The sequence below is a fragment of the Apus apus genome, chromosome 20 (assembly GCF_020740795.1).
Source record: "Apus apus isolate bApuApu2 chromosome 20, bApuApu2.pri.cur, whole genome shotgun sequence".
In the NCBI taxonomy this organism is placed as follows: Eukaryota; Metazoa; Chordata; class Aves; order Apodiformes; family Apodidae; genus Apus; species Apus apus.
Genome location: NC_067301.1, coordinates 1,016,181 through 1,038,907, shown reverse-complemented (window position 1 = coordinate 1,038,907; position 22,727 = coordinate 1,016,181). Strand labels below are relative to the sequence as shown.

At 48.1% G+C, this 22,727-nt stretch overlaps 1 protein-coding gene across 1 annotated transcript in view; it reads left to right on the top strand.

The window, feature by feature from the left end:
- PRDM16 (PR/SET domain 16) overlaps positions 1–22,727 on the top strand; it is a 275,249-nt gene that overhangs the window by 233,769 nt on the left and 18,753 nt on the right. Inside the window, exons 5-9 of the mRNA XM_051637640.1 lie at positions 3,715–3,817; positions 10,746–10,944; positions 14,043–14,190; positions 14,483–14,636; positions 18,189–19,590. Coding sequence (XP_051493600.1) covers positions 3,715–3,817; positions 10,746–10,944; positions 14,043–14,190; positions 14,483–14,636; positions 18,189–19,590 — 2,006 coding nt within the window. The remainder of the gene's footprint in view (positions 1–3,714; positions 3,818–10,745; positions 10,945–14,042; positions 14,191–14,482; positions 14,637–18,188; positions 19,591–22,727) is intronic.

Sequence of the window (22,727 nt, the reverse complement as noted above, 5' to 3'; positions counted from 1 at the left end):
CTCGCTCAGGTCCCTCCTGCTCCTTGTTTCCTAAAGTACAAACTTCTTCCCTCACTAAGCAAGATAAACGGTGGCCATAACTCCCAGAGCAGCTAAGGGTGCTGGTTCCTAGGAAGGTACCTGCCTCCTGAGGCCGTGCCCAGACGTGCTGCCCTCACTCCATGCCTTCCATCTCCTCCCTTGCCCGACGGCAGCAGCTCAGCAGTTGCCACGCCGGGGCTGGGCTGTGCTTGGCTGGGAAACACTTCCTCAGAGCAAAGGTGTCCAGCTTTGGGGCTGGGTGCTGTGCTCTGGGACCAGCCTGGGAAGGGGGTGGGGTGTTGCAGTGCTGCATCATCAGTACTGCCAGTAGCTGTACCAAATTCCTTGCTATAGACGCTGCAAAGTGTCCTGTCCGGTGCCAGCTTTCCGTTTCCCTGCCTTTGCACCCACGGAAGCAGTCCCAGATCAAACCCAGACTGGGAAACTATTCCCTGGGGTTTTTTACTTTTCTTCTTTTCCTACTTCCTTTAGTTGCCCCATAATTTTGATACAAATAAAAAAAATTTGCATTTCCAGTTGTCTGTGGAAGCCCTACCCAGACTCTAGTTACGTTGTTGACTATTTTGTGTTAACTAAAACTGACTGATAACCAGGAGAGGTGCCCCTTCTCTCGTGAAAAATAAGGAATTACAGTGTGGGGGATTTTTATATCAATTCTGAACCTAAATTATTTATGAATGTGAAAGTTCTGACAGATTAGTGAATCTGATCTTTTTTGGTGCACAACAAATAATAAAAAAAAAAAAGGAAAGGAAGCACAGCAGTAGTTTTAATTAATTCAGACCATCAGTAGCATGATTGCAAGATGAAGTTAATTATTGTAATTAAATGTTTGACGAAATTAATGTGACTCCAGCAGAATCCAACTTTTCCCTAGTCATTAATGAAGCTCCTAATATATTTCTTGAAGGACTGTAACAGGCATGTTTTTATATACAAGAAGCGACTTTGTTCTGAGAACAAACAGGAGGAGTGAAGGAGTTAAGGACTGTGATTCAGTGGCAGTTTTAGCCATTCAACATGCCAATTCTGAAGGATTTTTCCCGTGTAACATTTATGAATGTATCTATGATTTAGAGACACCTTTTAGATCACAGTTTGAATTTTGCTGCTAATTTGGTTTTGGGTTTCCAGCTGCAAGAGAGATGTCCATTAATAGCTATTTTGAGAGCTTTTCTTGTTTCTGTTTGCTGCAAGCAAGCGCTGGTTCTGTTTTACTGAGTCAAGCCCTAAGCTCTGTGCTTATTCCTAGTCTGTCTTTTGCTTTTCAGGCAGGTTTGCCATAAAACTCGGGATGGTTTGATTCTGGGAAAGGCTTTTCTTCTTGAACAAGCAGGCAGGAGAGACACTTGAAGTGCAAGTGAAAGAATTGAGGAGAAAACCGATAATTTTATACCCCTGGCAGTTTGCAGTGGAATCCATGGAAATGACCCGATTTGTGTGGAGCAGTTGGGTGCAATCTCTCAGAAACGTGTTCCCCCTCCCGAGGCTCACCTTGCTGGGGGTTCGCAGCGCTCCGGGTTTTCCCGCGGGGGGTCCCGGGGCACAGGGAGCTCCTCGCTGGTGCTTTTACCGGCCGGATGTGCTCGGGACGAGGGTGGATGGATCTTCAGGGGGGAAATTGGTTACAACCCGGGGGAGAACAGGGATGAAGGTGATGCTAAGGATTCTGGCAACCGCGGGACGTGTTTCTGTGCGCTTTGGGACGCCTGATCAATTGCAAACCGTTCGATTTCAGTTCTCGTCTTCAGCGTTTGGTTTTGCGACCGTGTCGCTCGAAACTCTGAGCGGGATGTTTCACGGCCTTTTCCGCTGACCGGTGTGAACCTGCCCGCACACAAGATACCGATATTTCAATTAATTTGTAAATGAAGTTGCGGGGAGGTTTAGAACATGCTGAAGGGCGGAGGGGGGGGGGGGGGGATAAACGGCGGCAACTGGAGAAATCAAACACCTGGCGCCGATCTCGTTTCACCGAGCGGATTTTAAAGCCCGCCCCGCGAGGAGCAGGGGCTGCCTCGTCCTGCTCCGGTGGTGCCGATTGTCCGTCCCGTTCCCCGCCGCTGCAGCCCCCCCTTCCTCCCCTCCCTCCGTTCCCCGCCGGGACGCGCAGGACGAGCGGGGCGGTCGCTGCCGCCGGCCGGGACCGAGCGGCCTCCGGAGCCCACAGGTCAGGCGAACCCCCCGGTCCCGGTGCGGCGGGGGCTGCCCCGGGCCGGGATCCCGCGGCGGGGCCGTGGGCGGGCAGAGCCTGACCCCTGCTGGGCCGCCACCGAGAAGGGGGGTAAAACTTGTTGGGTGTTTAGCGGGGGTCCCGGGGGGTTTCCCGCTCGCCCTGCCCGGCTGGGCGCTGCCCGCGGCGGAGCGGAGCGGGGCCGGGCTCGGGGACTCGTTCCTGGCGGATGAGCCGCTGGTCTGTGCGGTTGTACCGCGGGCTGAGAACCTGTCGGGAGCTTCTTGAGCTCAAGCTGCAGGAAAAGCTGGGAGCAGGGAGCGGGTGGTTCCGTCCCGCCGGGGGCAGCGCTGCCGCCTCGCCGGGAGAGCTCGGGCAGCGACGGGAGAGACGGGATCCCGGGAACCTGCGCTGCCCGCGGCTCCGCGTCCTGGGGGGAAGGAGGCTCTGGGGAGGAAAACACCTCGTCGTGTTCAGGAGTTCCATGCTCCCCATTCCCCCCAGCAGTAGATTGGCTGAGCCTGAGAGGCAGCTGAGGCAGGGAACGGTTCTGGGAGAGCGGAGGCTGATGCCCCGGTGAAGGAGTTCATGCTTGGCTGGTAAAGGCAGTGGCAATAAAACTTTTGGTTTGTGTTTGGTGCGGGGGTTCAAACAGTAAGGATGAGTGTGAGGTGTGTGTGAAAGCACACCCGGGTACATGGGAGCCCTGCAACGTTGCACTTCGTTGCACCCTGGATAAAGGGGGTTTCTCTTTCATTGCAGCATTTTGTAAGCAATGCATTGTTGGAGTGGAAGAAGCTCCTCTGGGCCTAGGACACCTGTGCGAGGCCGAGGCATCTTATCAACCATGCTCTGTGCACTCTGAGGGGCCCTGTGGGCAGGGGATGAGCTGGAGGGTGGTCCCTGGCTTGAGGTGGATCTAGGCTGTTAATGACATAGGTCTGGTGGGTGAATGGTTCTGCACTCGGGCCATGTCAGAAGGTCCACGTCCTTTGTGTAGGCAGGAACTCAGGATGGGAAGAAACAGCTCACCTGGAATGGTTCAGATCTTGGCCTCAGGGGTCAGGTCCTCGGGCTCTGGTGAGAGTCATCTACACCAGAGTTCTGTGAAGATGTGCTGATTCAGCTTTGATCATCAGACCAGTTTCTGCTTAGAGAAGCAGAGACCTTAACGCATCGATGCCACCAGTTTAATCCTTCCTTTGCTATAACAAATACCTGAAGTTATAGGAGACAGGGAAAACAATGGGAAGATTTTCTGTAATTTGAAGGAGAGAAGCTGTTACTGTAAATACTGGTTCATTGTCCAAGCCACGTGAAACACTGACACACTTAGAGTAGAATAAAGGCAGGAAAAAAGAGCTCTCAGTAGCAATTACCACACCAATCAAGTGACAGCCTCCCCTGTTAGCTGCAATAATTTGTGTTATTGGTTAAAATGTAAAATGCAAGTCTTTGCATATTTAACATGTCTCTCAATTTCTGTTTCTGATTCCCAGATCTATTATAAAGTTATTAAAGAAATTGAGCCAGGAGAAGAGCTCTTGGTGTATTTGAAGGAAGGTGGTTATTCACTTGGGAACATGGCGCCCAGCATGGAAGGTAAGGCCTGGTCCTGCTAGGTAGGACCTTTTTGCACCTCTCACAGCAAACCAGGAATGTTGAGATCCTCAGCTCGTGCTGAACTGGGACAAAAACCTGCTCTGGTACCTGTCTCTGCTGTAACTGTTAATATTTTATGCTTATTTTCCTTCCTTGTCTGGTGAAAGTAACTGTCTCAGTCAGTGAGAGCGAGCAGGTTTCATTCACCTGCAGGCATGCAACAGATTAATTTGTTGCTTCTCTTTGAAGGACATTGTGATTTTGAGCATGATTGGAGGTGCCTTTTTCATCCCCAGGGTCACTGTGTTTTTGGGGTGTGATAAAAATGGGCTAAACCATTCCAAGGCTTGTACAGCACTGGTCTGTAGAGCTTTAGATTACACAGAAAAGGGGGGTCCAGGCAGAGAGTGGGAGAGTCGTTGCCAGAATTATTATTGCTGGAATATAGGCATCTCTGAAATGATGCAGTGAATGTCAAAGGAGTGATTATTTTTAAAAACAAGGTCACATTTTTATGCCTGCAGTGCCTCTCCTGCCTTGCAGTGTGGTGATGTTGCTGGACAAGGTGTGTAGCTCAGGCTCCCAGAGGGAGAAGTTTCCTTAACTGCATGTGGTGTGTGGAGCAACCTGAAAGACTAAGCCCTGGCCCCTTGCTTGGATGTTAGAGTAACAAATTTCCTCTAAATATCCTGCTGTTAATTACTGAAGTTCAGTCATCACATAGACTGTCTAAAAGACCACAATGTTTTCCAGGCTAGGGGAGTGTTTTCCAGCAAGCCAGGGCAAGGAGCAATGTGCTGAGGTGTTTGAGTCCTCTTCCCACGCTGGAATGGGGCTGTGGGAGAGTCATGGAGAGAGGGATGTGAAGAGAGAAAGAAAAGAGAAGTGTTGGAGTCCTTCTTCCCTTTTCTTGGTGCACAAAGATGGCTGTAAAGTACGTACCTCTTTGATAAGAAGCAGAGTGGAGCTTTCTGCTTGTCAGTCTGTCCAGCTGTTGGAAGCTTTGGCTTCAGTTTTTGTTTCATGAAGAACCAGAAACGTTTGGTGCTGCAGAGGAAGCATGGCCAGAATTCCTGCAGTAAGATGACAGGCCTGGCTCAGGGGAAGGAAGCACAGACTGGGCTGAATCACTGCAGAGGTGGTTGGGAGGTGTTGGGAGGCACATTCCCTGGGGACAGGCTGGCACATTCCAGAGGACAAGCTGCTGCTCACCCACTCACTCAGGGCTAGGTCCTTGCATGTTCACTCCAGTAGCTGCCACTGGCTGTTGTCAGGATGGGGCAGCAGGTTAGCAGGACATGCAGCTTGAAATACTCTGTCAATCTGAGGGTCCCCAGGATTTTTCCCCTCTGTTAGGGTGCTTTTCTAAACATTCATCTGAGAGTGAGTCCTGGTGTCCTGGCATGCCAGCTCTTTCCCTGCAGGAGACCCTGCTGGACAGTACAAACACTATGTAGTGAGTGACCTCTTAGGAAAACTAGGAAAGGTGTGCCACACCATTCCCAGAAGTAGTATAAAAACAAGGGAACAGCACAGACATGTCCAGAGTAAGAGAAAATTGTACAGGTTTGTTGTTTGTTTGTTTTTAAATGGCTGTTGGCAAGCCCAGACCTTTTCCTGAGCACAAACCCCTCTGATGGAGCATTGCAGGAACCCAACCTCAGGTGAAGTACATGGGGTTCCTGACATGAAATGAAACCCAGGCTGGACTTGCCAAGTTCTGCTCTGTCTTCTGGGGTTCTTGGTTTCCTTGGCATTTGGTGTTAGTGAACAACAGAAAAAGTCTATGAATTTTCTCAAGTGAAGAGATTATTGGGGCCTGTTACTGATGTCTTTCTGTCCGTTCATTGACTTTGGAGCCTGTTGCAGGTTTCACGTTATTATTTGAAAACTAGTTTCTATAAATATGTTCTCATCTACCAGTTGCTTTTAAACTATTAGTTAGAAATACTGTTCTACATAGCCACTGAAATTTGGGTTGTCTCACCTGGACAACCTGCAATACACTTATTTTCTTTTACCTGTATATAATTCCAATTTGCAGTGGAACTCTGTAAGAGTGTATGTACAATATGCACAATTAGCTTGAAATATTTCTGAAAAAAAAATGGGTAGTTTGAGAATTGGTGCTTCTGAAAGCTCTTTTGCTGAAGGTCCATGACTGAGGTGAATGAAAAGGCAGGGTGAGAGCTTAATGTTAGGTCTGGGGTTATTTTTCTGGTGATTTAAAAAAAAAAAAAAAGGTCACTTTCTTGAGATCAACACACAAAGATGAATAGTTTCTGTGTGCACAATTATGGAATAACACAGAACCTTTTTTTTTTTTTTAATTATTGTGATGTCAGGGAGAAATCAGAAGGAAAACTCACCTCCGTTTTGCATTTCTGTCCCTAATAGGGTTTCATTTGAACAAGCCAAAAGTGCTCCTTGTTTTCCATCTTTGTCATTATGTAACATGTATTTGTATCTTCCTGGCAATGTCTAGTGCTTTTGCCACATAATTGCCTTCAAATTATAATAGGCCAACATTAAATATTTGACTTCTTAATACTTTTTACTTTCAGTAATGCTATCTTCCTGCTGCCTCGCACCCCCATCTCGAGTCTGAATTAACAAGAAAGAAAATGCAAAATTGTTCCACACAAAGATAATTATCATAAAAATCTTTTATCCAAGCCCCAGCCAAACACAGCAGACCCCTTATCACTGCAGGAATTTTGAGTAGGGCACTTGAACTCCTTTGAGATTCAAGTCTGGTAGATTAGCATGTAGATGCCACATAATTGTGTTCCCCTCGGTTTCTCTGAAAGCTATTAGGCACTGATTTATTTTTCTGTTACATTCCTGCTTTGTCCTGAGTGTTACTGATGGAACTTAAGATAGACACGTATAACCATAGATTTGACAAACAAGACACAGAGAACAGGCAGCAATTTTTTTGTAACTGGGTTTTTCTTTTCTTTTTATCCCCTTCTCCCTGTAAGGTGCTGAAGCAGTAACCTTTTGTGGAGGGCAGCACTCTTATTTCTGGTGCTTAGAGAGAGAAGAAAACTTTAATGAGAACTTGTTTTGAAGGGCAATATTTTAATTTTTAGTGCTTAGAGAAGGAAAAAAATAGAACTCTAATGAACCTGAAGTCTCCCAACTGGGTGTCTGATATAAAGACACAGGTTGTCTTAGCTCAGCCCTGAGCCTCCTTTGTCTCTGGGGTTTCATTTTTGCAGGGTGATGGTCGGGTCCTTCATCTGCAGATCAAGTCCTTTCCCTGCTGCACTATTTATTGAGAACTGAATCTCTAATTTTCTGAAGTTCAGAAATGGGAATGGATCTTGGTACAATACAATCAGCTCCTCTGCCAGCCAGTTCCTCCTGTGTGTAACTTGTCTGAGCAACAAAATAGTATTTGCAACCAGTGGTGATATGTATAACTTGTGACTCCAAGGCTTTGGACTGTGTTTTTGTCAGTTTTCTAATTCTTCTTTTCATAAAAAAATTCCTGTTCCAAACCCTAACATTCTGAGGCCATTACATTTCTTATCATTCATCTTTTCTACCTGTGAAGAGGCTGTTGTGTTTGATGCATGAACAGGGATGTGGCTGTTACTGAAGCACCAGCCTGTATAAAATAGGGATTTTTTTCAATTTAGTGATGTGCAAGGGCTAAGAGCTGGAAAGTGTGTGGCTCTCAAAGTATGCAAATGCCAAGGCCAAGAATGCACGTGTCTCAGCTGAGCTGTCTGGTTTCTTACATTTCTCAATAGAAGTCTGCTGGAGCTGCCCCTCAGCTGCTGTGCCCAGAGCTCTGCCAGCTTCTCCTGCCCCAGGATCACATTATATTGTCTGGCATTTCTGTGAGGTTTGTGATCCTGCTGACACAGGACAAGGAGAATTAGAAGCAAAATCTCTACTCTAACAGTTATTACTGAGGCTATTAATGTAGTTCATCTGTCTACTCTGTATTCTCACAGAAAGGACAAAAACGGTTTTGTGGATAATGGCAGGTAGTGGCTTGGGGGCTTGTGAGTTGTCCATCTTTACCCAGGTACATGGTATATTATTCTGCATGGCTCATTTTCTAGACTGGAAGTGGCTTTCTGGTTCCTGGAGGGGAGGTTGGGTGAAATAAGATATGATTAATCTGTAAATCTCAAACTGAAGTAGGAAGAATTTAGTATGGATTGGCAGCAGGTATTTGGATGCTTTCTCTCTAAAGTCAAGAAAAGAAAAAAATGTCCTAAAAACCTGTGTCCTGTGTTCCAAGTATTCAGGTCTGGGGAACTGCCTGTTGGAGCTTGATTGATTCTGAGAGTTTGGCAGGAGCTTTGTCTGGGGTGTGAGGGTCCCCAGGGCTCCTTGTCCACGGGCTCTTGGTCCCTGCTGCAGAAGAGCTGCTGGCCAGCAGTGTCCCCACGCTCCCCAAGAGCCAGGAGGGGAAAGGTCTGTTTTGTGGGGTGAGTTCTGAGGTGGAGGAACCTCTCCCCAGTGCAGTTCCACCTCCTCTGGAGTCACGGAGGGGTTTATCCTGTTACTCCACAGGTCAGTGGGCTGCAGGACTCAAGTGAGCTGCTGTCCCACGCAGGTCTGCAAAAGCAGAGCTGAAAAGAGATCATGTTCCTTGGTGCCAGCAGCACTTGGGAGCACAGCCTGGCATCAGACCATGACAAGCCAACCTCGTAGCAGCCAAACACTTGTTGCAGAGGGTCTGAGAGCTCAGGTGAATGCAGGAAGAGTGAGCAGAGGTGGCCTGGGGTGATCCCTGCACAGCTCCTGTGCTAGGGAAGGTACCAGAACACACCAAGTCACAGCCCTGGCCCCCCCACTTGGTGCTGTCACACTAGGGATGTCTTCAGTCCACAGATGTGCAGATGAAATGCTGAGTCCTGCTGGGCAGCCCCAGCTGCTGGCACAAGCATAATGCAATGCCAAGACACAATGGGATGCTGCAGTTCTCTATTTTTTTTCTTTTATCTTTGCCCTCCCCAAAAAAAGTAGTTTGGCTTATTTTAATAGTAGGTTGTACACAGCTTGTCGATACTGATAGGTAGTTTTTTCTATCCTGATTTCCAGGTTTCCTTCTCCAGGGACATAATCCACATGATACATCTTGGTACTGTTCTACAAAGTGCTGGTAAACAGGATTTCTCTGGGCCTGACCCACTTTGTTGTGAGGCTGCTGATGGCTGTTTCAGAGCATACAATCTTGAAATGGGAAAGATATGAGCATTTTCTTCCCCTAGGTCTCCTTTTTTTAATCAAAATTCCTTTGACCTCCAGAAGGAAAACACTGACCTGCTGGATTTTACTTCTTTTCACATCCCTCTCTTCTGCAGTCTGGGAAACCCTTCAGCATCTCTGTGTTTCATCCATTCCTTGTGCAAATGGGGCGTAGCACCACTGGGCCTGCTGCGTGGGCAAGCAGCAAGCCTGGCTGCCTGTGTCTTTGTGATATTGTCTTATTTTAGCTGCCTTTGGCTTTTCCCACCTCGATGCTTTCCGTGTGGGTGTGAGGCTCGGGGTGTCACCTGCCCCCGGGGTCACTGCTGGGATCTGTCTGTCCCCAGGGCCGGTTGTGCAGGGGCACGGGTGGAAAACCGCAGCACGGGTGGAAAACCACAGCCCAGGGCTGAGCATCAGGCTGTGGGGAGAGAAGGAGAGGATCTCCCCAGCACAGGCAGTCAGGGCTGTGACCCTGCCTGCCCTCCCACTCGTGTCCCCCTGACGCTTCAGTCAAGCACCGGCCCCGAAGCGCAGCCCGACCGGCGGCAACGGCGCAAAACCTGGGGCAGACGAGTGCGTTGGGGATTTTAAACCCAGGGTTGGCTGAAAGGAGGCAGGTTTAGAGCGTGGCCCCTGGCAGAGAAGCAGCCAGGAAGACACAAGTGCCACCTGTGCCTCACGGAGCAGCAGCCCCAGGGCTGGATCAGCTCCACCTCAGCAGCAGCCTCAGCTGCCTCCCTTCAGAAGAATATTTCCACTCTCGCCTCTGCCTAGTGCATTTTACCACAAGCTTTCCTTCCTTTTGAAAGGAAAGTTGTCAGGAAAACAAAACAAAACAAACCCCAAAACTTTAAATGAACAGAGCCACAGAGTCCAGGGGAAGGAGGTGGCTGGAAAGCTGCTGGTCCAGCCTGGCTGCTGGGCGCAGGAACCCGGAGCTGTCCCAGCTCCCTCACAGAGGTCATTCTCCTGGAAAATTTACAGCTCTGAGCTGATTGTTTGGCTTGGCACTATGGTCAGGATGCTGCCTTGTAAACTTAATAATAGCTGCCCTCTTTTTAATTTGTTTGACCTTGACTACAATAATTTATTATGTGCATTAGATTTTTTTTTTCTTTTAAAAAAAGGAAAGCCCCAGCACAACAACAAAGAGTTTGGCTTCCTTTTTCCATGGTGCTCTGGTGTTGAACTCCAGGTTCCATGGCAGGTTGTGCTGCTGCAGTTGTGCAGGAGAAGTTCAGATGGTAACACTAGAAAGACATTTTCTTAGAAAGGAGCTTCTCCAGGTTTGTGCTGTGGCAATTTGCTTTTCCCAGTGTCTGTCTTTACATGAGTTTGCTCCTGTTTTCCTGGCAGCCTCTTTTGAGGAAAAGCTCAGTTGTGCCTTCAGGAAACCTCATTGCAAACAAATACAATGATCTGGAGTAGCCCCAGTATTTTGTGCATCTGCTCATTCTGGTAGGTCTCCCCATTCCAGCAGAGACCAGGACACAAGAAAACAAGATCTCTCCTGGTTGTGTGATTCATTATTTTTATTTTTTATTTCTTAATGCTTCAAGTGCACCAGCCTGCTGGCCCTGGCTGCCTGGCTTTCCTCTTTGACGTATCCACACAGAATGTCCCATTTTCTTTACAAACCCCATGTTGAGCAGGGTGAATGTTGCTTGAAGCCCCTGCTCCACCAGCCCCAACCCCCCTCTCTGTGTTGCAGAGGAGCCCACGTTTCGCTGTGAGGACTGTGACGAGCTGTTCCAGTCCAAGCTGGAGCTGCGGCGGCACAAGAAATACACCTGCAGCGCCGTCAGCTCCCTCTACGAGACCCTGAGCGACGAGATCAAGCAAGAAGGTCTCGGGGATGGACAGGTCTACGAGTGCAAGGACTGCGAGAGGATGTTCCCCAATAAATACAGGTACCAGAAAACTGCCAGCCCCTCCTCTGGCCTGCCCAGTCCTCTCTGATGATGGGAAACATGGGACTGGGCAGCTTGGGGTGGCCACAGGGATCCACCTCTCCTTTCTCCAGAGGGTTCAGGGAAGTCATTTTTAGGACTTTTGTGCCATTAACTATTGGGCAACATTTTGTTTCACCTTGACTTCATAGGCTGTGATGCTTTTCATTACCCATCGGTAGAAGTCTCCACAAATTATTGGCAACAGAAAGTCAAAATGGTTATTTCTGAATTCCCTGGGAGGTTTTCAGGGCTGGGACAGGCAGGTTGGTAGATCAGGTTAGTGTCTCTGCAGCAGCTGCTCCCATGTGATCTGGGCCTGAGGGAGAACAGTGGCAGTATCTGCCAGTAGTTGCATGAAGACTTCTTTTATATGTAATTCTTGGTCATTTGAGATCAGGGGTATAAAAAGACCTTGTTATACTAAGAACTCTTAACATGGCCAAGAGCTCCTATTTGATCTTGCAGAAGCAACCAAAACAATTCTATTCTCATCAAATGTTCTCTTTTCATTGTCTTATTGAAAGCCAATGTTCATTAAAAATTGTCTTCACTGAGCATTTTTATAATAGAAATATGAAAAGGAAAATGAGAAGATAGTATAGTTTTCCTCTTGAATAATTATTGCAAATAAAAATATAAGTATTATCATAAGGCAGCTCTGAACAAGAATGGCACTGTTTGTAAAGGAAAGAAAAAAATCTTTGTCCCAAAAATTTTTAAGTGCAAATTTCCATCATTTGAATGTGATGTGATGGTAATCAAATGCAGCTTTAAAGCAGAGATCTTTGAGATTTCTGATTCATTTGCAATATGAGACTCACATGGTTAAATATTAGGAGCCTGTGTTTCCAGAGCTCGGATGCAGCTGCAGCAGGTCAGTAGCCACAGACCTGTATGGTTGGAAGAAGTTTGAGTCTGGGCTGGGGGCTCCTGAACTCAGTGGCTGCTTTGCCTTTCAGGCCATTGTTGCCATAGATTTGAGTTGGGGAGTTTTTAAAGCAAATAATACAAAGTGTTTGTTGTTTTGTTGTTTTTTTTTTTTGCCAGGAAAGAGTAGGCACCATCCCCATTCCAGGCAGGATTGGTGGAGCTGGCAGAGTGGCCACATCTCTCCCTCCCCCATCAATCTGCTGCATTTTATGCACCAAGAAAGCTGCTGAAACACAGAGCACACCAGTCAGCCTGCCTAGATGGTCTTATAATTTTTCAGAACTTAATACAGATCAAATCAAGAGGGTCACTGGGGAACTGAAATTGAGCATTTAGTAGCTGACTAAATAAATAAGTGTTTTGCTAATCCCAGTAGGTACTTGCCTCTAAACAGCATATTAGTTTGTCCATATTTGGACTAAATAAACTCATAAATCACAGTTAGCAGGAACGTATTTTTGTATATGTATATGAAGGGTATATATTTCTTTGCATGTGTAAAAAAATTTGGTGGTGTTAAGAGCACCATTTCTTTAGCAAAATGAATATTGCTGCTTTAAAATTGGTAGATTGGCAGTTTATGAGGGGCATGCTCCTGAATATTAACTCCCTGACTGGAGAGGTTCTTGGAGGAAGCAGCCAGCTGGTGGCTGCTGAGAGCTGCGTGTTGAGGTGCTGGGCAGGCTGCAGTCCCACCAAGCCCACTGGTGACGAAGCCACCTTCTACCTGCTTGTTCTTGTTCCTGTACCAGCAGATGTCCTTAGGGCAGGAAGATTTCAGTGCAGGTCAGTTGGCAGTGCAATTAGGCTTTGCATTCTTACACTGGGAGTGCCAAAGGACCCCGGTGTCAGGTCCCTCCTGCCCCGTCCTGAAGCAAGTGGGTGCCTGCTGTGTCAGGTGCCTGTGGGCACACAGCCCCACTGGGATGCATGTCACTGGGGGTGTCTGGAGAGGGTGAGAGCAGCATAGTCCTGAGGATGATGCCAAGGCTGAGTCAATCCTTAGTTTTCTGAATCCCTCAGGCTCCCTGGAAATGCCAGGAGTTGTCTGCTGTGAAAGTCCCCTGCGGCGTTGCATGAAGACTGGCAGGATTTTCCAGTAGTGTTTCATGTTCCTGTAAAAAAACACCAGCAGTGCTTTAAAGTTCCATAGGAACAGTGTAATATTGATCCGTGGGGGATTTGGGGCAATAGTAGGTTTCTCAAAAGTTTGTCCTTCCTCAGAGTTCTCAGTGAGAAGGAGTATTTGTAACTCCCTTGAAGCCACACCAGAGGCGGCAAAGGACACGTTTTCTTCCTTGGGCCCTGAGGACTGGTTGGGGAGGTGCAGGGTTTCCACTCTGCTTGGTCCCCTTTACAGCACTCAGTCTTCAGCAGAATGGTTTCCCAGGCTCCGTGCCTGCCCTGGTGCCACCACCAGTGACTTCCTGTGGCTGTCACACCTGGTTTGGTGGCCCAGCAGGAGCTCTGTGTGCTGGGAGCCAGAGGCAGCACTTTGGCACAGGGCAGGAGAGCACCCAGTGCCTTCCTCTGCATCCCTGCCTGGCCCTGCTCCAGCAGCCACTGGGGTTTGCCATCATCCTCCTGGTTTGGGAGAGGCTGCCAGTTGGCAGAAGGTGAAATTGCCGAGTTAAGTAATAAAAGATGTCTGACATTTAGAAGTGAAATGTGTTTGCACCTTATCATGTTTCTTTCCAACGTTAAGTTGCTGTGTTCTGGGAAGCTGTGGGCTTTGTGCCCATGAAAAGGCAACGTGATAGTCTGGGCAGCAACAGCTCATATCTTGTCTTTCCCTGTGGGGATGCCATGGAAGTCCTGGTCACAAAGTGCTCATTTTTCCCTTCAAGAACCTGCAGGGTCAGGTCTGGTTTTACCTTTCTTTTCCCCCTTGTTAGATGGACTCAGGTATTTAATAAAAAATACCACAGACGCAGTGACATTTTGAGGCAGAACAATGCAGTGTCCATCTGTAAAATAAAGGCCAAAAAAAGAGAAATGGTATTTGGGTGCAGCTGCACCTCCCATGGGCCGTGTGCCACTCGCCCCCTTTTCCCAAAGGCAGGAGGTGGCTCTGAGGACCCCCCGGGCTGGTGGCCTGGTTATCTATTGCTGTCTCTCCTCCACAGCCTGGAGCAGCACATGGTGATCCACACCGAGGAGCGGGAGTACAAGTGTGACCAGTGTCCCAAGGCCTTCAACTGGAAATCCAACCTGATTCGGCACCAGATGTCCCACGACAGCGGGAAACGGTTTGAATGTGAAAACTGTGTGAAGGTAATGGGGGCAGCACGTGGTGCCCGTGGCCTGGGAGGGGGGCTGGGGGGACACGGGTGACCCATGTGGGTGCTGTTGGGTGGCCCAGCCATGGTGTGGGATGTGGTGCCACAAGGAGAGCAGCAGGCTGAGCGTGGCCCTGCAGCTCAGCCGGGCGCAGGTGTGGGTGAGCGCTCCTGGAGCATTGCACACCCCGGGGGGAGGCTGCCCGAGACAGATCCAACCTTTTCCCATGTGCCCTCTCCTCCTGCTGCTTCCCTTCCTTCCCTGAAGGGTTTTTTTCCCCCCCAAGGTGTTCACCGACCCCAGCAACCTCCAGCGGCACATCCGCTCGCAGCACGTGGGCGCGCGGGCCCACGCCTGCCCCGACTGCGGCAAGACCTTCGCCACCTCCTCGGGCCTCAAGCAGCACAAGCACATCCACAGCACTGTCAAACCTTTCATATGTAAGTTGTCATGGCCATCACCCGGCTCTGCCCTGGCTGTAATTGCACGTATCCTGCAGGGCCCCCCAGCACTCGCTGTCCCTCTGTGAGCAGCCGCTGTAATTTTATAGGTCAGAGCACAAGATGAAATTCCAGCCCTTTCCCCAACACCCCCATCCCCCTTTTTTTTTTCTTTTTTTTTTTTTTCATGCTCCCTGTTTTTTCAGTAAACATTCATGGCAGTTTTTGACTTTCTTGACAAGTTAAAAGCTGAGCCTCTCAGCAGTCCCAGTGATGCCATTTTCTTATATCATTTCTTTCCCTCTTCTATTTTTTTTCCTTAATTATTTTTGAATGTTCACGTTGGTGACATAAATAAATAGCTGACACAGCCTGATCGAAATGTTTTTCAGGGGTGCCTCAAATCCTGTAGCTGTTTGTAAAGAATTTGGAGTAGTCACAGAGATGAGATGAAGGTGGTTTTAAAAAAGAGTTTTTCCCTCCTTTGTTTCCTGTGTGTTTCATCTAGATAATGGTTGGAAACCAAATAAATAGCAGATTCAGGGTGTCCTTAGTGTGCTCTTGAGTGGCATATTTCTAAAAGGGCATTTTTCCCCTCGAGAGCCATTCATCTCATCTCCTGTCATTCTCAGGGCTGTATATTTTTTTAATTGACACAGCACCCATTGCATTTTGATCCCTGTCCAGAGAAGTGGCTTGTGTCACAACAAAGCCGAAGCATGTGAGGGTCTCCTTCCTGACACCCCTCCAAGTGTGCTTCCAGCACGGAGCGGGATCTGGGTTTGATTCCAGGCTTTGATGTTACGGTGGGGAAGCCACTGAACCCTTTTTTTCCCCTGCTGGTGTAATGGGAACAGTGTGCAGGAGTGTCCTGGGAGACTCGTTTCATTAATGTGTCCTGAGATAATCAGATGGGTGTCAGTGGAGGAAGAAAAAATACTCTTCTTGCTCATTTTGATGCAATCTTTCATTGGATGACGGGCACATGAAAGAGATAATTGGAATCTCACAGTATCGCTGCAGTGAGATGAGTGATTTCTTCTCATAATCTCCTCACTCTCACCTCATAAGAATTAGGGAGTTGTCAGTCTGAATCAGGGTGTAAAGCGGCTGGAGACTGATCCTGCCTGGTTCAGATGGGCCGGGTGGAGGCACAGGCAGGAGCATGGAATCCATTAGGAGCTGCAGGAGCTGGAAAAGGGGCTGTGTGTGTTTGGTTTTTACAAGATTATACTTGGCTTTAAAAAAATAAAACTAGAAGTTTGTAAGTGCAGAACACACAGAGCTACTGAATTGTTGTGTAACTGGAGACTTTAATGTTCCAGTTTTCCTTATTTTAGAATAATGATGCGAGCTCTTGTACCTGCTGCACTTTTCTTTAGGGAGTTTTGTGCAGGATCAGGTGTATCTAGGAACTCTTCCTGGGATGGAAAATGGAAAAAAGGAACCTGATGCCCCTTTGCAGACTTTGTTTTTATTGTCCCTAGTTGGCTCATGAAGTTGTGCTGCATGGAAACAGTGTAACCTTTTTTAATTCTAATTTTTAACAGTGTCATTACTCTTAGTAGCAGTGAATCTTCTTTTTAAGACAGTGTAACTATTTAAACAGTGCAATTTAGTTACAGAAGTGAATGGGTTTTATTGTAACAGTGTAACTTATTTTTTGGTAATAGTTTAGCTTGTTAACAGTGATTTCCATGTTGCAAAAGTCACAGTGTACAAAAAAGTGTCCCTTTTTTTGTAAGTGGAATTAATTTGTTATTTAACAATGAGTTACACTTACTAAAGTCTGTCCTTTTTTGTAACAGTGTCTTTTTCACTATGGTGTAGCTTGCTTTTTGCAACCTTGCAAACCCCTGCAATAACAACAGGGCAGAGACCACAAACAGCACTGGCAGCAGGAGCGCTGGGCTGGGACAGAGTCTGCTTGAGCACATTTGCCATTTCTTATAAACGTGTGCATTTCTTTTGAGCCCAAGTCTAGCATCCCTGGGCACATGGCAAGGGAGATGGTTAAAGTTAGGAAGGGGAAAACAAATTGAAGCATGTTTCCTTTAGGTATTTTTTAAGAAAACATTTTTAAATGCAGTAAAAAAACTAAATTAGAAAGTTAACGAAGCTGAAATAATTGATGCAGCAGCCATGGAAGTGTGTGTCAGCACTGGTGGTAGCTCAGAAGAACTGACACAAGTTGTTTAAGGTGTGATTGCCAGAAACTAGGGATGGCTTCAGCATCCTCATTTGAAAATGCTGTTACTCCAACATTAAAACTTTCCTGATGACTTTCTAGTTCTGCTTGTTTGTGCCTCCTCCAGCCCCTGGCTGCAGCTGGTCCAGAGCAGAAAGGCTGAAAGCCTCTCAGGAAGGACAGTCCAGGTTCAGTTCCTAGAGATACCAGCAGACCCTTCAGTGACAAACCACTGAACTTTGGGCTGCTTGCTTGAAACGTCTAATTTATTAAATGTTAAGAGTCTCTGCTTTGAATTTCAATAGAAGGTGCTTCCCCTTGTATCTTCAGAGCTGCTGGTGAAATATTCTCCTGACAGGCATTTGATTTTCAAGCACTGATGTAAATCCTACAGATTTAGAAAAAATAGAGGGAGAGTCACACTTGCACGGGTCTGTTGGTAAAAGGAGGGAGGGAAGAAGGATCCATCCTCCAACTCAGTGAAAAAATGGGTGTCAGGAGAATCTGGATTTGGGTCCTTGCCTGCCCAACTCCAGACAATGTATTTTCCTTCTCTTTGACTCAGTTCCATGTTTACAAAAGGGTGATAACAGCAGTTCTCCTGTGAGAGAGTGTGTTAATTCACTGAGAAGTAGAGCTTATTTCTATGTTGAAAGAGGGATCAGATAATTAAAAGTTACAGTGTTTTGATAATAGAAAAGTTTGGGTGGGATTTTTTTTTTTCCTTTTCTTACTTCTCCCTGTTCCTTCCCCACCAGCAAAGTCTGTGGGCAGAAGAGGTCATAAAAATTAATGTTTTGAAAACTTGGTATTTACAGGTCATTAAGGCAAGTGCTGGTGCAGTGTTAGTTCATCATTGCTGGGGTGTCTCACTAACTGAATGAACACGAGATCTCACCCCACTTCTGGCTGACCTGAGCCCTGGCTGGCGAAGTATTTATAGACTATCCCCATGGAGTGGTTACTTGCCATTAATGGTATTAATGAAGAGCAGGTTGGATTCAATGAGGCAAAGTTCTTCTCTCCAGAACTTCCTGCTGAGCCAGGGGAGAGCAGATCAGCTGCCACCAATAGGTACTATCACTGAAATGTCTTCAGTGAAAATTCCAAAAACGAAGGTTGCTCAGGAGTAGAAAACCCCTCAGGGTTCTGCAGGGAGCTGCTTGTCAAGAGTTTCTCTGGGCTAGAGCTTCTGTGGGAGGGCAGAGTGGGACTAGTCCTGGAGTGGAAGCCTTGGGGAGCCTGGCCCTGCCTATGGGGAAGGGGAGCTCGGTGGGGGCAGGGAGGGGGGCTCCTTGGGCCTGTCCTGCTGCTTCCTGTTAATTTCATACCGCTGTTGTCGTTGGTTTCTGTTGATGCTTTAGGTGAGGTCTGTCACAAATCCTACACGCAGTTCTCCAACCTGTGCCGGCACAAGCGGATGCACGCGGACTGCCGCACGCAGATCAAGTGCAAGGACTGCGGGCAGATGTTCAGCACTACCTCCTCCCTCAACAAGCACCGCCGCTTCTGCGAGGGCAAGAACCATTACAGCCCTGCCAGCATCTTTGCCCCTGGCCTGCCCCTCACGCCCACCTCCATGATGGACAAATCCAAGCCCTCTCCCAACCTCAATCATGCTAGCCTGGGATTTAACGATTATTTTCCGTCCCGCCCACACCCGGGGGGTCTTCCATTCTCACCTGCCCCCCCTGCCTTTCCTGCCCTCACCCCGGGGTTCCCAGGGATTTTCCCACCATCTCTCTACCCCAGGCCCCCCTTGTTACCACCCACCCAACTGCTCAAAAGCCCCCTCAACCACACTCAAGATGCAAAGCTTCCAAGCCCCCTTGGGAACCCGGCACTTCCTCTGATCTCTGCGGTGAGCAACAGCAACCAGGCCACTTCAGGAGAGGAGAAATGTGAAAGCAGCCTGGAAAACTCCTACCTGGAGAAGCTAAAAGCCAGGAACAGTGACATGTCTGATGGCAGTGACTTTGAGGATGTCAATACAACCACAGGCACAGACCTGGACACCACGACTGGCACCGGTTCTGACCTGGACAGTGATGCAGAGAGTGACAGGGACAAAACAAAAGACAAGAGCAAACAAATGGAGAGCAAGACAGACTTTGTCAGTAGCTCTGTGTCTGCAAGTTCCAACAACAACACCAGTGAGATCCCTCTCTTTTATTCTCAGCATTCCTTCTTTCCTCCCCCCGAGGAGCACCTGCTGCCTTCCACAGGAGCAGCCAATGACTCTATTAAAGCCATCGCCTCCATCGCAGAGAAGTATTTTGGGCCTGGCTTTATGGGGATGCAGGAGAAAAAGATGGGTTCGCTCCCGTATCATTCCATGTTCCCTTTCCAGTTCCTCCCCAATTTCCCCCATTCCCTCTATCCTTTTACAGAGCGGACCCTCAATCACAGCTTGCTGGTCAAGGCAGAACCAAAGTCACCCCGGGACCTCCACAAAGTGGGCAGCACCAGCTCTGAGTCCCCCTTTGATCTCACCACAAAGCCAAAAGAGATTAAGCCAATCTTGCCACCACCGAAGGTCCTGCCAGCCCCATCCTCAGGGGAAGAACAGCCACTGGATCTGAGCATCGGCAACCGCATCCGAGCCAGTCAGAACGGAGGAAGAGAGCCACGGAAAAACCACATTTATGGGGAAAGGAAGCTGATGGCCAGTGAAGTCTTGCCCAAGATTTCCCAGTCCCAGCTGCCGCAGCAGCCGTCCCTGCATTATGCTAAGCCATCACCCTTCTTCATGGACCCCATCTACAGGTATTAACATACCCTGCCTTAAGCCTTTCCTCTAACGAGCTCATCCTCTGGCTGGGGTAGAACTGGGGGCTGTAGGTTGTTCAGGAAGAGCAGTGGATGTCTGCTGCAGTTGGTTGTGCTTCTGTCTGTCACAGAATCATAGAATCATAGAATCATAGGGGTTGGAAGGGACCTCGAAAGATCATCTAGTCCAACCCCCCTGCCAGAGCAGGGTCACCTAGAGTACATCACACAGGAAGGCGTCCAGGCGGGTTTTGAATGTCTCCAGCGAAGGAGACTCCACAACCTTTCTGGGCAGCCTGTTCCAGTGCTCTGTCACTCTCACAGTAAAAAAATTTTTCCTGATATTCATCTTAAACCTCCTATGCTCCAACTTGTATCCATTACTCCTTGTCCTATCACTGGTCTTCACTGAAAAAAGCTTAACTCCATCGTCTTGACACTCACCCTTTACATATTTGTAAACATTGATGAGGTCCCCCCTCAGTCTCCTTTTCTCCAAACTAAAGAGACCCAGCTCCCTCAGCCTTTCCTCATAAGGGAGATGTTCCACTCCCTTAATCATCCTTGTGGCTCTGCGCTGGACTCTTTCAAGCACTTCCCTGTCCTTCTTGAACTGAGGGGCCCAGAACTGGACACAATATTCCAGATGTGGCCTCACCAATGCAGAATAGAGGGGGAGGAGAACCTCTCTTGACCTACTAACCACACCCTTTCTAATACACCCCAGGATGCCATTGGCCTTCTTAGCCACAAGGGCACACTGCTGGCTCATGGTCATCCTCCTGTCTACCATGACCCCCAGGTCCCTTTCACCTACACTGCTCTCCAGCAGGTCAGCCCCCAACCTGTACTGGTGCATGGCGTTTTTCTTCTCCAGCACGTGGAATTTTCTGAATCAAAGGGGCTGAACCATTGACAGGAGTACTGGTAATCAATATGGGTACAGAACATGGCTTTGTTTTGATAAAGAAGAAACTTGACCTATTTAAGGACTCTCCCACAAGCCACCGCTAAGATGGCACTTCTGTGGGGAAATTCCAGAGGTTTGATTTGATAAGAATGCAGAGTTCAGCTGCCTCCAGCCTGGGCTCTCATGGCTTGGGAATGAGTCAGGAGCCCTGGGAGCCTGGAAATGCAGCTCTCCCACTGACTGACTTGATGGCCTTTTGTGAGCCACTTCACCTTTCTTCTTTGTAATTCCTTTTTCTTAGAGTTTTCCAGTTCATAGGAACTGCTGTTGTGGACCCAGCCTTTTGAAACAGTTTTGGGTCTGGAGTAACAAGTGCTGTGTAAATACCTGGTAGCATGTTGTTATCTGGATCCCTCCCAGATGAATTTCTTGCAGACTTACCTTTATTAAGAGGTAATAAGGGTTTTCTAGTTGAAATGGATGGTTCTTGAGGAAGGCCCCGCTTGTTTTGTCATGCCTAGAATGAGCTGTGCAGGGAAGGTGTGTGTAAAGCTGAGTGGACGAAGGGATCCAAATGCCAGCTAAACTTCCTGAAGGAGTCAATTCAGAAGATGTGAGGGGAGGACTTTATTCTTCTTGTTTTAGAGCTTTTTATAAAATCAGTTTCTAAAGGAGAACTATTTCAAGGTTGAAGGTGAGGGTACCAGTAAGTTTGGGTATTGCTTGTCTGGGCACTGGCACTGCCTTCACTGCCCTTCTGCTGCCAGTGAGATGTTTGTCTTGGAGCAAACACCACCTGCTTGTTTGTAGCACAGTCCAGTGAAAAGTTGTCCTGAACCAGTTTGATTTAGACATGGACACGGCAATTAATGTGCCCTTAGGACAGGATGCTTCACAACTTCTGCAGGGCTCCCAGATCCAGAGTCTGAAGGAGCAGCTTGTTCCTGGCAGTGGATGGTTTGTTGTGCTGGGCGAGCTCGGTGCGCGCAGCCAAGGGAACAGACATCCCCAGGAGCTGGGGGATCCTTAGGACTGGAGAGGCTTGTGGTCACCACAGAGTGGTTATGTCAGCACTTGGATGGGTCACTTGGGTGTTCAGAGGATTGTGAGCAACCACGGGTACTGTGGCCTTTGCTGGACTGGAAGCGCCAGCCAAGAGAACGGCACCTGTGTCACTGCCTCGCACTGCTGAGCGCTCGATAACTGTGGGAACAAATTATGTCAGTGCCTGCCCAGGCCAGAGAGCTGTCAGCTGAGGGGAGGATTAGTGAGCCCTCGGTGCTTGCTGCTCAGAAAGTGTCTCTGGCTTTGCCAGCCCTCTCAGAGCTGGTGCTGTTTGCTACATCCTCACCATCTGTGGTGGAAATGGCTGCATCACAGCCGGGAGGTGCCGCGGGTTCTGTCTGTGACCCACCATGGGCATCTCTGGGAAAAACAAGTGATTGATTTGTAAAAAGTACTTCTGGCAATAAGTAAATTAATGGGATAGAAAGGCAAAAGCTTTGAATTAGCTTAGGATCCTGCCACCTCTGGGCATTCTCAGTAGGAATGTTAAAATAACATGGGCTGAAGAAGCCGTTGCCAATTAAAATAGCAGGCTCGGGAAAACCGTAAAGGTCCAGAAGACAGATGGAAGTGAAGGATGGGGGCATCATTTGTTGCATTCCATGGGATGCATATAGTTTTAGTAATACATTAAAATAGAAAGTCAGTGGTGGAGCTGCTCGTGAATCAGACTTTTGATGTAATGAGCTAAACAGCAGAGCTTCCAAGTCTCAGCTTAAAAATGATGGAAATATTTTGTTTCTAAACTTCTCTTTATCGGACTCTCTCACATAATTTGGCTCCTTCATTTTTCTCCCAAAGGCCACTTAAATCCTTGACATTTTATCCTGGTGATATAATTTAATGCAGCCAGACAGCCTGAAATCAGTGCAGTTTTTAGCTCAGCCTCGTTAAGGTAACGTTCTCAGGCACTGGGCTGAAAAGATCAGCTTAGTCCTCTGCTGGCTGCAGAGCTCAGCTCTGACGAGGAAGTCTGGCTGTTTGGTGTGGTCTCATTACCCAGCACAGGGAGATGGTGAAGCTGTGTGAGGCTCAGGGTGTTTGCTGCAGGTGGGACTGTCCCTGCAGCCACTGTGGTCCCCTGGCTGTCCCTGGGACATCCCAGCTCATGTCTATGTGTCAGAGGGGGAAGCTCCCCTGGCCAGGACGGGGCTCACTG